General features: G+C 39.7%; 1 protein-coding gene across 2 annotated transcripts in view; it reads left to right on the top strand.

Moving 5' to 3' along the window:
• The first annotated feature begins 383 nt into the window (after positions 1-383).
• Positions 384-15,786, top strand: part of FSHR (follicle stimulating hormone receptor) — a 164,107-nt gene continuing 148,704 nt past the window's right edge. For both annotated transcript variants that reach the window (XM_077749245.1, XM_077749244.1), the window contains exon 1: positions 384-535. In XM_077749245.1, the coding sequence (XP_077605371.1) occupies positions 384-535 (152 nt within the window). The remainder of the gene's footprint in view (positions 536-15,786) is intronic.

The raw sequence follows: 15,786 nt of genomic DNA, 5'->3' as shown, positions 1-15,786 counted from the left end.
ATGTTGTGTCTTTTTTGGAGAAAGTCAATCATGTCACTCTCTTGAGAAGAGAACGGCGATCAGCAGACACTTCTATAGTTTAATAAATGTATACTACTCCAGACATGCATCAAGGTTCTATTTGCTATCTTCTTTGGGTCAGAGTGGAAGAAATCCAATAAAGAAGAATAAGGGAGTAGCTTATCTTGCCATGGAAATCACTACTGGCATGCAGGAATTTTGCTATTTGTCTGAAAGTGACCAAAAAAAAAAAAAAAATCCTCTGGTCAGTCACGTGACCCTGGCAGATCTCTTCTCATAAGGGCGCTGTGTGGAGCTTCTGAAATTTGTGGAGATTTTTCTCTGCAGATGCAGGAAGAAAGCAGGTGGACGGGTGAATAAGTATGGCCTTGTTCCTGGTCTCCTTGCTTGCATTCCTGAGCTTAGGCTTAGGATGTCATCATCGGATCTGTCACTGCTCTCACAGGGTTTTCCTCTGCCAAGAGAGCAAGGTGACAGAAATTCCCGCCGACCTTCCCAGGAACGCAGTTGAACTGTGAGTATCAGGGGCAGCGGAACATGGTGGGGCTGGCACTTGCGTGTTGTGTGCTATTATTATTTTCACATGAGGCTTATAACTGTTGGGCTGAACTATTTCTTTGCTGACCAAAGGCTTGAATAAAACAACCCTCCCATCCTAACAACACTGCCCTGCAGCTCTCCCAGGATTTTCCTGAGAGTCTGTCTCAGCCAGAAAAGGAAGGGGAAGGGCAGTGTGGAAAGCTCAATCCAAAGGCAGAAGGAAAATGTTTGAGTCTTTTCAACACATTTGCTCTTGGGTTCTGTACTATGTTTGGTGAAACCAGAAAAGTAAAACTGAGAACAACTAGAAACTTTGAAGGCCTGGAATCAGAGGCAGAAAGACAGTTTCGATTTAAGTGGAATACACAACATGTCTCCTAAGGACACTGAATTCAAGAAGACACAAGTCACTGTCACTTTGGAGCCACCGGCAAATAATTCCTCAACTGAGGTTCTGCTTCCTGGGAAACAGGGAACTGGAGGAGAGGGGCAGGGGTGTGAAGAAAGAGGAGACAGAGTAAGCAGGAAAAATATAACATAATCACTCATACAACTGGGAAAATGTGATTCCCAACTTCAGAATTTTACTAAACTATTTAACAGGAAGTCGACAGACTCTCAGAGTTGGACAAGATCTTAGATATCAGTTCACTCTATCTCTTCATTTTGCAAATGAGGAATCTGAGATCTGGAGAGTCAAGAGATTTGTCCAATCTCTTACAAGGAGCCAAAGCACAGCTGAAACTAGAAAATGGGCCTTTTGACTCATGGTCCACTCTTCTTTCCCCCAAACCTCATTCGGACTGTCCAATTAATTACTACCTCCCCCAAAGAACTGGCAAGTTACAGCTCAGCGGATGTAGATACACTCAGTATTTTTATTCCAAATATTTTAAACAGAAACCACTATTCTGGACACCTCTTTCACTATTGGCCCCATAAGGCTAAGGAAGACTTATTTTACTGCAGAGTATGGTCATCTTTTCAGTTCATAATTACCTCGGCCACACTCAAACATGGTAGTGACTCTGATTGTCATTCAGGGACAAGTGGTTAGTGGTACACTTGGTTAGTTCCACTTGCTACTTTTTCCATGGACTTTCTAAGTCCTCAGTTCCTCTCCAGGGGCAGCTGCAGCAGCAGAGTAAATAACTGGTCAGCTCTGTGTTTTGGCTACACTGCCTCAGATGAGACAATTATTCCTGATTATGGGGAAGAATGTGTCTATGCACAGTCTAGTTTATTAGGTCATTATAAACACAGGAGAAGGCCAATGCACCTGAGCTCCTGCAAGAAGTCACTTGCTCCTAAGCAACTGTGAACAATTATTTAACCTCTTCTGAGCCTCAGATTCCTCACTTCTAACGTGGTTTCACTACAGCCAGTTTGGTTGGGTTGTTGTTGACACTCAAAGACGTAGTTCCCTCACAAACAGCCATTTCTAACTCTCCACTAACTCTTCCAGTGTTTCTCTATGAGCCAAAAAGTGCCAACCAGTTACTACAGCAGACAACCCCCAACAAGGTTTTCTTTTAGGGAGATAATCCTCTGTCTCAAACTACCTTCTGCTCTAGGCCATCTATTTTCTCACTTCTCTTTACCAGAAGAGAGATTTTTTTCATTATGCATAGGATACATGAAGACAGACAAGAAAGAAAGGAGGGAGGAAAGAAAAGAAAACCCATTCCCAAACCACAAACCTCAGGGAGTATGTGTGTATAATGTGGAAGGAGCAGGAGTATGGTGGGGGTTGTGGTTTTGTTTTTTTGTTTTTTTGGGGGTTTTTTTGGTGTAAAAGAATTTATTCAGTCACTCAGCTCTATTTTTCCATCAACCTCTCCCCACTTTTGTCCATCACCCCACTCTCTGTATACATATAAATGAAACACAAAAAAGCAAAAACAAGTAATTTCTAAAAGCAAATTTTTTTCTATTTTCTTATGTAAAACTGCATTTCTTTCAGGTTTCCTCCACACAGTCAGTTTTGGTACAGTTTTTGTATAACCCACTATTTGCTGGGTTATGTTTGTACTTACAAGCAAGACAGAATTATTTATTTTTAAGGAGTATGATTTTTTAAAATAATCCATACTAAGATATAAAGACTAAAATATGTCTGTCCAAGAGTACTTTCTAATGGAGAAAGAGGCTGTAGGTGAGAGTGTTTTTAACTCTTGACAAAAGGTAGTTCTGGATCAACCCCTTCCTTAGGTATATGTACTAGAGGACAAAGTTGCATAAAACTAAGAAGGTGAAATAAAGTACTTGCCTATTATTTGCATTTCCCCCATCCCAAGAGTGAATATGGTTGCCTGAGAGTATTCAGGACTAAAATTCTCCCAATTATCTACTCTTGAGAAAATTCTTTTCTCTGCACACTCACTGGTAGGGTGTGAGTTGGGCCATTATAGAGTTTAGCTTTGCAATCTTCTGGAAAAGGTCTGTAGAGGAAAAGAAGATACATATTGCTTTGGCTGCTAGATATAAGAAATTAATTGAGGATATTTTGGAGGTTCGTTTGTTCATCACTGGAGAACAGATAACATGCCACTTGAACTACAACTCAGATGCTGACTGATAATGAAAGAACCATTATTTTTATTTACTTGTGCTTTTTAAGAGGATTGGATTGGGTTTACCTGGAACATGGGCAGAGGGAAGATGACACGACTTATTTAACTAAGTATTTCTAGTTCACCTTTCAGTCTTCTGCATCTGGATATTGACTTTAATGATGATGACATCAGGTGGAGATGGATGGAGTAGCTGGGCTTCACTGAGGGCAACTGTTTAATCCATCAATGCATCACAGTTTCACTGTTTGTCAGATTCACCCAGGGGAGAACAGTTGCTACATCTTACCATGTACAGTTTATCCTAGCAATGCACCCACCTTGCGACACTTTCATTCTTTCTATCTGCTGGCTTCCCACTAGAGATTTCTAATTCCCAACCACCAACACATGCCAATGTTAACACCAAAGGAACGGGAAAGCATCACGAACAGGCAGGTAGACTCCATTTACTAAAGGTCCCATGCTATTTGCCTGAAGTTTTACACAAAATACTTCATTAAAATTTCACAGTAAAACTGCAAGTTTTGTATTAGTGCTCCATTTATCAAATAAGGCAAACCAAAAAGTTCTAAAATTCAATAATTTGGACAGACTTAGCCCTGCAGCTCCTGGATGGCAGAGTTGGGATCCAAGCCTGAGCCTATGCTCCCACGTCTTATCTCTGTTATATATAATGAAAGCCTCTAAGTGCTTTCATTTGTTCCTCTTCAAACAAACAAAAGATGTCCTTTTGAAGTTTGAATGGAGGTTAGCAGTTTTTCTATTAGAAGCCAATAATAAATACATTAGGTTGTATGGGCCATAAGTTTCTACTCCAACTATTCAACCCTGTCACAGTTGTAGGAAAGCTGCCACAGACAAAATGTAAATGAATAGGCATGGCTGTATTCCAGCAAAGCTTTGCTTTTTTGCCATTGAAATTTGAATTTCATATAATGGTTGCATGTCACAAAATATCATTCTTCTTTTGATTTTTTTTATCACGTAAAAGATGAAAAATAGTCTTTGCTCATGAGCCACAGAGAAACAGAGGGCAAGCCAAGTTTGATCCACAGGCGATAGATTGCCCACCTCTGATTTAGACTAAAGCTCAAAGTAGCTAAATCTTACTGGCTTAAGTAGAGTTGAGGCAGCCTAAAACAACATGACGCCATGGAGACAGTACTAAACTAGGTAAGCTGAGTCAGGAACGGAGGGAATTCTAAGATAATATTCTTTACAATATTATTTTTTTACATTTATTTATTTTGCGAGAGAGAGAGAGAGACAGAGAGAGACAGAGAGAGAGAATGAGCCAAGGAGGAGCAGAGAGAAAGGGAGAGAGAATCCCAAGCAGGCTCCATACTATGGGGCCTGAATTGGATGGGGATGGATCCCACAACCATGAGATCATGATGCTTAACCGACTGAGCCACCCAGGCACCCCAGGTAATATTCATAGAAGGGCCTTTTTCTGTTTTTGACAAGTCACAGATGATATGGTATAGCCTTTAGAATCCAAGAGACTGGAGTTTAAACCCAGGCTATGACACTGCTTTTTGCTCTATCACATGGGCTCTTGGCCCTATCATGGCAACTGCAATGTGAGCCTTTTTCAAAGAGTGGTTGTGAGGACTATATGAAATAATGAATATAAAACACTTAGCGCAACACCTCTGAGATGGGTGGTGGTAATGGCTGTTGCCATTGTCATCTGTAAAACACCAGGAGAAAAAAAAACACCAGAGAGCATTCGCAATGACCAAATGAATCAATAGGTATGAGAATGCTTTTCACAACTGATAGAAAGATCTTTGTAACTCTGAGATAGTTTATAGTCTCCTACATAAGAATAACCTCCTCCTCCTCCCAGTGGCTGGAGGACTTACTCTCTATGCACTTACTTTCTAAGTAAGAGAATGTGGCAATGAGAAAGAATGAAATCTGGCCATTTGTAGCAACAGGGATGGAACTAGAGGGTGTTATGCTGAGCGAAATAAGTCAGGCAGAGAAGGACAGATACCGTATGTTTGCACACATAGGTGGATTAGGAGGAACTTAACGGAGGACCATGAGGGAGAAAAAGGGGAAAAATAGTTGGGGAGAGGGAGGGAGGCAAACCATGAGAGACTCTTGAATGCTGAGAACAAACTGAGAGCTGATGGGGGGGGGGGAGAAGGAAAGGGGGGTGATAGGCATGGGTGAGGGCACTTGTTGGGATGAGCACTGGGTGTTATATGGAAACCAACTCGGCCATAAACTATTTAAGAAAAAAATGTGTTCTTTTAGGCTTTAAATATTTGGCAAGAACTCAGGGAGGTTTCATTCTGACCAGAGTCAAAGAAATTTCGATTTCTGACTTACCCTAGGAACTCAGTTTCAGTTGGAGGCAGTCAATGAATCTAGAAAGGACATTTTGATCTTGCTTTATTCTTCCCAGAGTTACAATTTCTAAGGAGAATGTGAACACCCATTCAAAATCTGAAATTTTAACTAAATAACAGTACAGACACAGCTATCTTTTTCTTCAGCAGGGTCAGATGACTACAATACTAAGAGGAAAAAAGGGCCCACTGGTGGTCACTGTTGACACAGAGAGATCTGTATTCAGATTTTATTACAGGCTGTCTTTTTTGGCCCCTCTTTTCACATTAAGTTCCTTTATCTCATTGCAATCTCAATTGACCAGCCCTTACTTTTAATTATCTAATTATGACTTTTTTGTTTTATTTTCTTCTATTCCCTTATGTTTCTTGTTTCACTGCTTTGATTTACATCACTGTCTTTTCTTCATAATCATAAATTATTGTTTAGCTAGGGGGTTCTTTAGTCTTTCCTTAGGTCTAAGGAAGGTATCAGCACTGTGTGCCAAAAGGGAAGACTTTTCCTATGCCAATAAAGTTCTGTGATCTCCAAGAAGGAAATACAGCTTTGGATGTTTGCAAACAAGTTTAATTGTACTTTTTTTTTCCCCTGAAAGCATACTCTTGAATTAATATTCTGCAGAACACATTGTAGGAAAGCCTGATTCAAAGGCTGGTCTATCTAACCCCAGCCACCAGAATGAACCCCTTGTCAAGTCTGAACTGTAGCTTGCACCTCCTGACTCCTAATTCAGTGTTCAGCATCAGCTGGAGATAAAACTTTGGCTAGGTTTTTAGTGCTTTGTGCCCGAGAAGCTAACATCACGAAGAAGATGGTTTTGAAGACCATTGTCATCTGGAAACTAGAGGTTACTTATACTGAAGTGAAGAAAGGAAAGATAAAACACTGGATTACAAAGCTACTGGGGTACCTGGGTGGCTCAGTCAGTTGAGCATCTGACTTCGGCTTGGGTCATGATCTAATGGTTATGATCTAATGGTTCGTGGGTTCGAGCCCCATGTTGGGCTCTGTGCTGACAGCTAGCTTTAAGCTTGGAGACTGTTTCAGATTCTGTGTCTCCCTCTCTCTCTGACCCTCCCCTGCTCACACTGTGTCTCTCTCTCAGAAATGATTTTTTAAAAAACATTTAAAAAATTCAAAACTACTAAAACCACACTCTGTTGAGTCCTGATGGTTTACTTTCTTGGTTGCCTACATCTAATCCATTTTACAAACTCCCTTCATGTTGCTGCTACCTGTAATTCTTTCTTTATTGCCATCATCTGTTTGGGCCCTGAACATCTAAAGCCTGGATTGTATAATTATGTTCTACTTTATTTCCTTTCAGCCAGTCTCTCCCTCTTCTCCAAATTAGCCTGCACACTGTCATTGAATTTTTCTCCATAAAATAACCTTGCCACCATGTTATGATTCCCCAGCTCAAAATTACTCAATGGCTTATTTTTCTGACTGCCTCTCACTGGTCTCCAAGAGGAGCCATCTACCCTGCAAGGCTGATGAAGGCTGGGTCCTGAACTCAGTATGTGGATTTCTGCCCCACTGTGTTTTCATGTTATGCCACCAATTTATACTATCCTCAGTTTCTTCCTTCTTGCCTCTTGAAGTCTGACCAATTTATCATAATCTTCCTCAAAGGTTACCTTCTTGATGAAGTCTTCCCTGACAACTCCATCTTTATTTAGTCTGAATGCTAGTACTCTTCAATTCACAATCTTACCTTGCCTGTATTTGTTCATGTGTGTTGTATTTTCTTAACTGCAGTGACAATTTCTTTTGTACTTATTGTGTCTGATTCAATGCAATGTATGTTCTGGACCCTCAATTACATGTAGAACAAATAATATAATAAATCATAGGGAATTACATCTGTTTATTTGCTCTGCTCTTCAGTACTAAGGAAAAGATTTTATAAAAGATGATTATTGCTCTCCATGTGGTGAAGTACTATAGGATTTCATAGTTTTCTTATTTTCCTTGCTTTTTATGTGTTTAAAAAATGCCTATATGTAATTCTAGAATTAATTTTTTTTCAGAAAGATACAAAGATCAGAAACAAAATCTCCTAAGTTAAAAGTTGAACATCCTATATTCTTGGCACATTACTCAATTCTCCTGACATAAGTAATACTACCTCCCTCTCTATACCTAGCAAGAATATTAAAAAGATAAATGAAACTGCCTAAACAAAATCACTTTAAGCCAGGAAGAAATGTTCAAAGAATTATAATTTTTGCCGATTAAGGTCAGATTCCAAATCCTGAATGTGAGGTTTTCTGTGTTCCCCGGATGTGCTTTGATTACTGTAGTTCTGTGTGGATATCAAAACCAAACACCCCACTGTGCAAATTGCCCCAGGTGCCCATATCCAGAGACTCCTGCTGTCTTGTTTAGATATTTCTTTGAGAGAAACAAATGGCACAGTTTTCTTGCTAATGCATACATAATCCTTTCTCTCGCAACAAAATCCTCTACCTACTTTAATGAAAAATGGTATATGTATGTCCAGCATTTGGAATTTAATTGGACTGAGGTTAAGGAAGGCTTATATTCCCCATGGAGGAATCAGAAAAAATGACTATAGGAAAAGCTATATGATGCTTACCTTGAAAGAAAAAAAGCAGAAATTCATATTCTAGGGAAAGAGTCCTTTAAAATGTAAGATGAACTCTACCCTCAGAATTGGCTAAGAGTTATAATTTACAGAGTCATTATCAGCAGTTGAAGAGTAGAGGTTTGAAAGAGCAGAATTCCAATTTCTTGGTGATGATAAAACCCCTTGTTTACCCTAAAGGTGAGCATTGTCATTCCTCACCCAAGTCCTCCACCAAAGAAGCTTGAGCCTCAGAAGTCATACATGTTGGCAATAAATGGGAAGTTCATCTGACTTTTGATTTTCCTTCTCCAAAGCCACTAATTGGGTTATCTAGTCACTATGGTTGATTGGACTATACTTTTTTTTTAAGCTGTTAGATTTAGACTCTCTAATTTAGCTTTATTTAGACTAGACTAGACTCTAACTTATATATCCCACAAGGTCAGCTAGAAAAGAGAGTAATTATTTTTAATTGCTTAGGATCTGATTATAATGAGATCTGGATGTTTGTTCTTAATCTGACCTCCTCGCAAAGTATCTCAGAGCATGTTGTGTGTCTCTGACCTGAACATGCCATCACCTGTTCTTTCATATGGAATATGCCAACGGATCTGAAAATCTTCAAGTGACAGAACAAAAAAAAAAAAAAAAAAAAAAAAGAAAAGAAAAGAAAAGAAAATATAAAGTAACCAAAGCCTTGCTGTAGCCTTGAACTCAGATATTTTTAGTCTTAGGAGTAGCTTGAGTCCACTCTTTCATCCCTTATCCCAGACCATTTCAGCAACAGCTAACACAGAGCCATCACAGAATCCAATGTCAGAAATAATGGAAAATAAACAGCATGAACCAGTTTTTACATCTCCCTATTGCCAAGCTTGATGAAAACCTCTAACAAGTAGGAACCCAAAAAGCTTAGCTAAGTTTCAGTGAAACAGAGAGATTAATTAATTGAGGATATTGGAGAGAAAATTCATCAGTAGATTGATGAAAGCTTGAAATAGAAATGATGCTAAAATTTCATTCAATTCTTTTTTTTTTTTTAAGTTTATTTTGAGAGAAACAGAGAGAAAGAGCTAGCAGGGGAGGCAGAGAGATGGAGGGAGGGAGAGGGAGAGAGAGAAAATATCCCAAGCAGCTCCCACACTGGCAGCACAGAGCCCAACACAGGGCTCAAACCCACAAACACTGAGATCATGACCAGAGCCGAAACCAAGAGTTGGATGCTTAACTGACTGAGCCACCCAGGCACTCCTCATTCAATTCTGAAATACTTTGATTTTACAAACATCTTCAGGCACTAAACTTCCCAAAGCAAAAAAGCTTTTTCTAGGTCNGGCTCGAACCCACGAACCGCGAGATCATGACCCAAGCGAAAGTCGGACGCCTAACAGACTAAGCCACCCAGGCGCCCCTAGAAAGGGGTTTTAAACAAAGATTTGTGGGAGATCCCATCTCCAACAATGAAAGCAGCTAAATAAATAAGGGCCGATGGGAAGTCATGGAACATTTCATCTACAATCCCCCTGGAATAAGAAGGATATGAAAAAGAAAGACCACTCAAGTGGAGGGACCACCGCCTGGAGCACTGGATTTTTCAAAAGTGGCCCCAAATTAAAATATTCTGTCCCTTCTAATAAAGTCTACTAAACTTTGGTTCAGACAATGGATCACATCCCTAGAAGACAGGGTTGCCTCTCCATGTGCATTCTTCATCATCTCACAGTAACCTGAATTGGTATCAGTGCCTTCAGCCTCCCCTCCTCCCAGCTCGCTGCTCTGAACTCTTGCTGTGGTTTAATTCCGCCATGGGCTCCAATACCCGGATTTAGGACAAAAGTCCCAAGTCCTATGTTTGAGATTAAGGTCTTCCACATTTTGGCCTCAGATTAGCTCCTCTGTCTTCTGTCTTGTCTTCCATCCTCTTAACTCCTTGCTCTGTGCACTACTTTCTATTTCCAGATAGGTCTTCTATTCTCCTACTCAAATACTATTATCTTCTCCAAACTGAAGTATATTTGCCTACTTCAATATGATTCAGTTTAGAGATCAAAGTAGAGATGCTCATCTTTCATGAAGTTTTCTTTCTTTCTTTTTTTTTTTTTTACAAATAGTTTATTGTCAAGTTGGTTTCCATATAACACCCAGTGCTCATCCCCACAAGTGCCCTCCTCCATGCCCATCTCCCCCCTCCCCCCATGAAGTTTTCTTTTAACAGCAAATATTTGGGTATGTTTGTGCAAGCACTGTACTAGGCTCTCAGGAAAATGGAACCAATAGGAGAGGAAAGATGTGCTTGTTCTTGTGGAGTTGCTCAAAGAGAAGAACATCAAAGTTCTTCACCTTTGCTCACAGAGATCAAAATTCCCCTGAGATTCCAGCATAGTCATTATTAAACCCACTCATTTGAAAATTAATTGCAAGTTGAAATCTGAAATAATAAATTGTACAGACTGGAAGAAATGGGTGCCCAGTAAAAGCCAATGAGAAGATGTCTACCTGTTTGATGTCAGAAGAAAGTTGAGAAGATGAATATCTGTCTGTTCCATAGAGACTTGCCTTTTGACCATCTAGGCTTCATTTCAGGAGTTATACAGGGCCACTTCCAGAATAGTGTAGTCTTTAAAAGGTCAGAAAAATCCTTGCTTTATTTTACAAGGAGAATATGGACCTCAAATAAAAGAGAATGACGAGTGAACACCAGCAAGCTTATGGTAGGGTTTAACAGACAGATGTCCAAATATTTAAATTTGACTAGAAATTTTTAAATTGTGGAAGTACAAGAGACTGTGTCCTTTGAGTTAAGATAAAAGAAATGATACAGAAGGTGGAAAAAAAGCACCAAAAGGCTAAGCTTAGTCTGCACTGTTTTCCTTGCCAACTTTATAATTTTCCCCAAGCTGCTGTATTCATGAATACTATTTTATGGATACCAGGAGAGAGTACATTAAAGGAATATATGTATTAATGGACTGTATATGCCAGCTTTCCCCTAGAGAAGCCGAGTGTCATCTCTGAAATCTGGTAAGCATGTAGAGTTAGTCTCAACAAAGCACAGATGTCTCTTCTGAAAATGACACAACTTAAAAATTTCAACTTTGGCAAAGGGAGGACACTAATAGGGAGTCCTTAAATGCTCCTGAATGTATAAGCAGTTTTCTTTTTGTGTAAATTTCTAACTGTTTCTGCATGGTTATGTTAGCTTTAGAATAGAAAAACAAATAGAACAAAAAAGAATGCTCACTCCACCATCAGAGAATGTCTGAGCAAGTATTGAGAGTCAGCCCAAACTTTTACCACTGCCATACCCCCACTGAAACTAACCTCTGCTCAGGGCAGGAAGGGAAGAACCCTTCATTTAACTGGTGTTTGTTTTGTACACAACAAGTTGTGTAGAATTTCTGAAAGTAAATATATAGGTGTGAGAGAGAGGCAGTGGAAAATGCAGCAAGAAACACTCTTTTAATTTAGAAGACAAGCTGAAAAGGCAATGAAAGAAAATATAAGTATATAGTGAAGAGCAAAGAGGTCATCTGAAATTCTACATACAGTAGCAGAAATGCTTATCAGGACCCTGATTGTAAAAATCTGTTGAGCTCCTTCAATAAGAACATACAGTCTTGGAATGGTATCTGATTACCCCAAACAAATATTAGAGACAAGAATAAAAAGAACAAACAGTTATGATACCCAGATAGGAAAATTACAAAGTAGCTCTGGAGAAAATTACAAAGTAGTTCTGGAAGCAGAGCTTTCCAATAAGATGCCAGAGGAAGAGCAAAAACAGCAACGGAAGCTGGAAGGAAGGAAGGAAGGAAGGAAGCAAGGAAGGAAGGGAGGAAGGAAGGGAGGAAGGAAGGGAGGGAGGCAGGGAGGGAGGCAGGCAGGCAGACAAATCCCTGGGCCTTAGAGTTAGGAAATCTCTGAGTCAGTATCTAAATCTTGCCTCTTGATTTGGTCAAATTCCCTGAGTAAGATTTTCCCAAGCTCCTACCCTGATGGTGAAGCCTTATGTCAACATTCTGGTAGCTGAGAAAAGGGGCTAAGGTCTTAGCATTTGGTATCCTAAGTACCCCTTGGTGTCCTCTGGTCCAGAAACTATCTATTCTACTCTCCTTAAAGAATAAACCTTTGCGTTTTTGCTGAAGTGGGGAGAAGCACTTGCCTGAATGCTCCAGGGGAGAAGCATGTCTGCCTCTTCATCTTTCTACCAATCCTTGTGTTTTACCCATCTAACCCTATTTCTTCTCCCTTCCCCATTTTCAGAAACATCAATGACTCCAATCTCTTAGTGTTTTATGGATTGTGCAGTGTAAGCCACACTGGTTTAGGGTTCCATTTTCTAGAGTCTGCCAAGTCAGTACTTCTTAAACTAATGTGTAGGCAAATCAGAAGAATATATTGGGAAAATTCAGACTCTGGTTCAATAAGTCTGGAGTGAGGCCTGAAAGTCTTCATTTCTAACCAGCTCCTAGAAGGTTTTGTGGCTTTATGCCTTTAAAAAAAATGCTTACCTCTCAGTGGAGCTTCAAGAGGAAAGAAATAGTTACATGTTTACTATGCCATCTCTTCTCATCAATCCCCACTCATTATTCAAACCACTCATTCTGGCTCTCTTCCCATAGGAACCATTAAAAATGTTCTCATCAGAGGTACCCATAAACTTCTATTTTCATTATGTTTTATACGATGATTATAGTAGTTTCCAAATTAAAAAAAAAAACACTTCAATATAAGAGGAATGCCACACAATTCAGATGCCAAATTCAGTGATCACTCCCCTAACCACATGTTACATGCATCTCAGTTCACCATCTTCTTGCCTGAAACACTTTTCTACCACACTAGACTTCCTCCTACATCTTATGCCAGACCTTGGTCTGTGCTGAGTTCCTTACTGCATCACTGTCTTTAAATGTTAGAGTTTCCCAGCCTTCACGTGGATACTGTTCTGTCATGCATCTATACTCTCTGGAGGGATCTTATCCAGTCCATGGCTTTAAATAGCACCTCACCTATATTCAAAATATATATGCTGTGCCTGACCTCTTCTTTAAGCACCAGACAGGTAATATCCAGCTGAAATCTTGGTATCTCCACTTGGATCTCTTACTGGCATCTCAAAACAAAAAGAACAAGTAGAAAATAGTACACTTAATCACCCTCCCCTAAACCTCTCAGAATCTCCTCTCCCAAGCTTCATCATCTATAGAAATGCACATATCACCAGTCCTCCATTCCTAAGTCCAATCCAATACCAAGTGCCAGAGATCTGACCCCTAAAAAAAAGTACAAACGTCTCCACTTCTCCTTATCTTCTCTACTATCGCTTTAGCTCGAACCACCATTGTCTCCCATCTGGGTTACTGCAATTGTCCCCACCACATCCATCCCCTGGTTCCACTCAAAATGACAATGCAGCCATCACACAGTAGCTCGATAAAATTTTAAAGAGTATGACATATAATCAGAATTCCACATAGAATAAAACTTATTCAACCCATGCTTCATGATTACCTTCTATGACAGGCACTGTTGTAGGTGCTGGAGCACCAATATTGAGTAAAGTAAAAAAAAATCCCTTCACCCTTGGAGCTTCTATGCTTTGCCACAGCTTTAAGGCACTCCGTGATCCGACCTCTACCTGCATTTCCAGAGGCATAGTGTACACCATGCATCACTTGCCCATCACCACTAATTTTAGTTGCCCTAGGCCTCTTTCTGCTCTTCTAATACCTCAAGCTCTGTCCCACCTTGGGTTTTTTGGGGGTTTTTTTTGTTTGTTTGTTTTTATCTTCTATTTCTTTGCCTATAATGACTTTTCTCCCCCTATTTCATGGTCNCCACAGCTTTAAGGCACTCCGTGATCCGACCTCTACCTGCATTTCCAGAGGCATAGTGTACACCATGCATCACTTGCCCATCACCACTAATTTTAGTTGCCCTAGGCCTCTTTCTGCTCTTCTAATACCTCAAGCTCTGTCCCACCTTGGGTTTTTTGGGTTTTTTGGGGGGGGTTTTTTGTTTGTTTGTTTTTATCTTCTATTTCTTTGCCTATAACGACTTTTCTCCCCCTATTTCATGGTTTTTCATCTTTCCAGCATATACCGAAGTGCCACCTCCTTAGAGAGGTCTTTTTTGACCAGTCTGCTATAATAGCAATCCCCATTGCTCTAGCACAGGACTCTTTTCTTTCATAAAGTTGCTGCAATTTGAATATTTTTACTAACCTATTTATTTTCATCTACTAGAAACAAAAAGTAAAGTTTCATCATGGCTAGGATTCCAGCAAGCAGAATAGTTCCTGGTACACAGTAGATGATCAATACATACATGAATGAATAAATGAAATTCCCTTCAAGCAAATAAAAACTAGAAGAAAAGACCAAATGTAATAAACATCCAGTAAGCCCTACTATATCACCTTGCTGCTTGCTTCTCATAATATCTCACCCAATAGTCTTGCAAAGTAGCTATCACTGTTCTCATTTTGGAAACCAAGAAAATGTAATTAAAGAACTAACCCAAAGCTTTTCAGCTTCTCAGTTTCAGAACTGAAATTGAGATCTGCTAAAACTGATTTTAAAATTCCCAGTCCTTGTACTAACCATGAAAAAGGGACAAAGAGGCTCTCCCTGTGCTCTGAACTCCTAAAGCAAAACAATCTAAACTCTTCACTGAGCTTAAATACGTACAATTCTAGAGCCACCCATAAATGAAAACTTACATACTATCTTGTCTCTCAAATACAGTAAGCTCTCTGAGGGCCAGAATTCCACCCTTCCAGCCATCTATGGTTTTGTACGCAGTAACTAATGAACAGAGAGTGCACAGACAGACAAAAGATGAATGAGTGGGGTCATAAATAAATAGAACTGAAAAGCAAATGTCAATGGCCATTTCCAGTGATAAGTTGCAAAGTAACCAGAAGCTGTCTAATAATGCTCAAGAGCTTCTTGAGTGATATGTGCACCTGTGGAAGAGGTAATTGGCTCTTCTCTCCGTTGCCCCTTACACATTTCCTGTGAAAATAGTCCCTCAGAAATAATTGTAAGCAGATTGAGTAGCTGATCATCTGTAGCTGTAGAGGCTTAACCAAAGCGAATGCTACATGAAAATGCAGTGCTTCCTGAAGACTTGGAGAGCTCTGTAGATGCTCCCTAAAGGGTCCTTATGAAATCATTATGAACCTTGAAGATTATGTTATAAAACCTCCACAGAATATTTTAAAAATCTTTATTGATCTCATATGACCTCACAGCTTCTTTTCTATGATTTCTCCTAGATTTGAGGAACTGTACCTCTGTTGTCTCATCTTGGATGTAGTTTAAGATCTGGGCTGAGTTGCTCTAACTAGTCCACATCATATGTAATATGATTTGAGAGGCACCAAGCTGGCTCAGTTCACCCAAAATATCTCCCCTGCTACTTGTCACAATGCCACCATTAATAAATAAACCCTCACTGCTTTCAAGATTTCCTCAATTTCCAAGACTCTGCAATAAAATATAAAATCTTCTTGGAAAAAAAAATATCTTAAGCTTTTGAAAACTGGCCCTTCGCTCTAGAATTCTTCAAAACATATTCCTCATAACTCTACTTTTAAAAGGCTCTGTGCTGACAGCTTGGAGCCTGAAGCCTGCTTCATATTCTGTGTCTCCCTTATTCTCTGCCCCTTCCCTGCTTGTGCTCTCT

The sequence above is a fragment of the Crocuta crocuta genome, unplaced genomic scaffold, assembly GCF_008692635.1.
Source record: "Crocuta crocuta isolate KB4526 unplaced genomic scaffold, BGI_CrCroc_1.0 scaffold118, whole genome shotgun sequence".
Taxonomy (NCBI): domain Eukaryota; kingdom Metazoa; phylum Chordata; class Mammalia; order Carnivora; family Hyaenidae; genus Crocuta; species Crocuta crocuta.
This window is presented reverse-complemented; position numbering and strand designations above follow the sequence as displayed.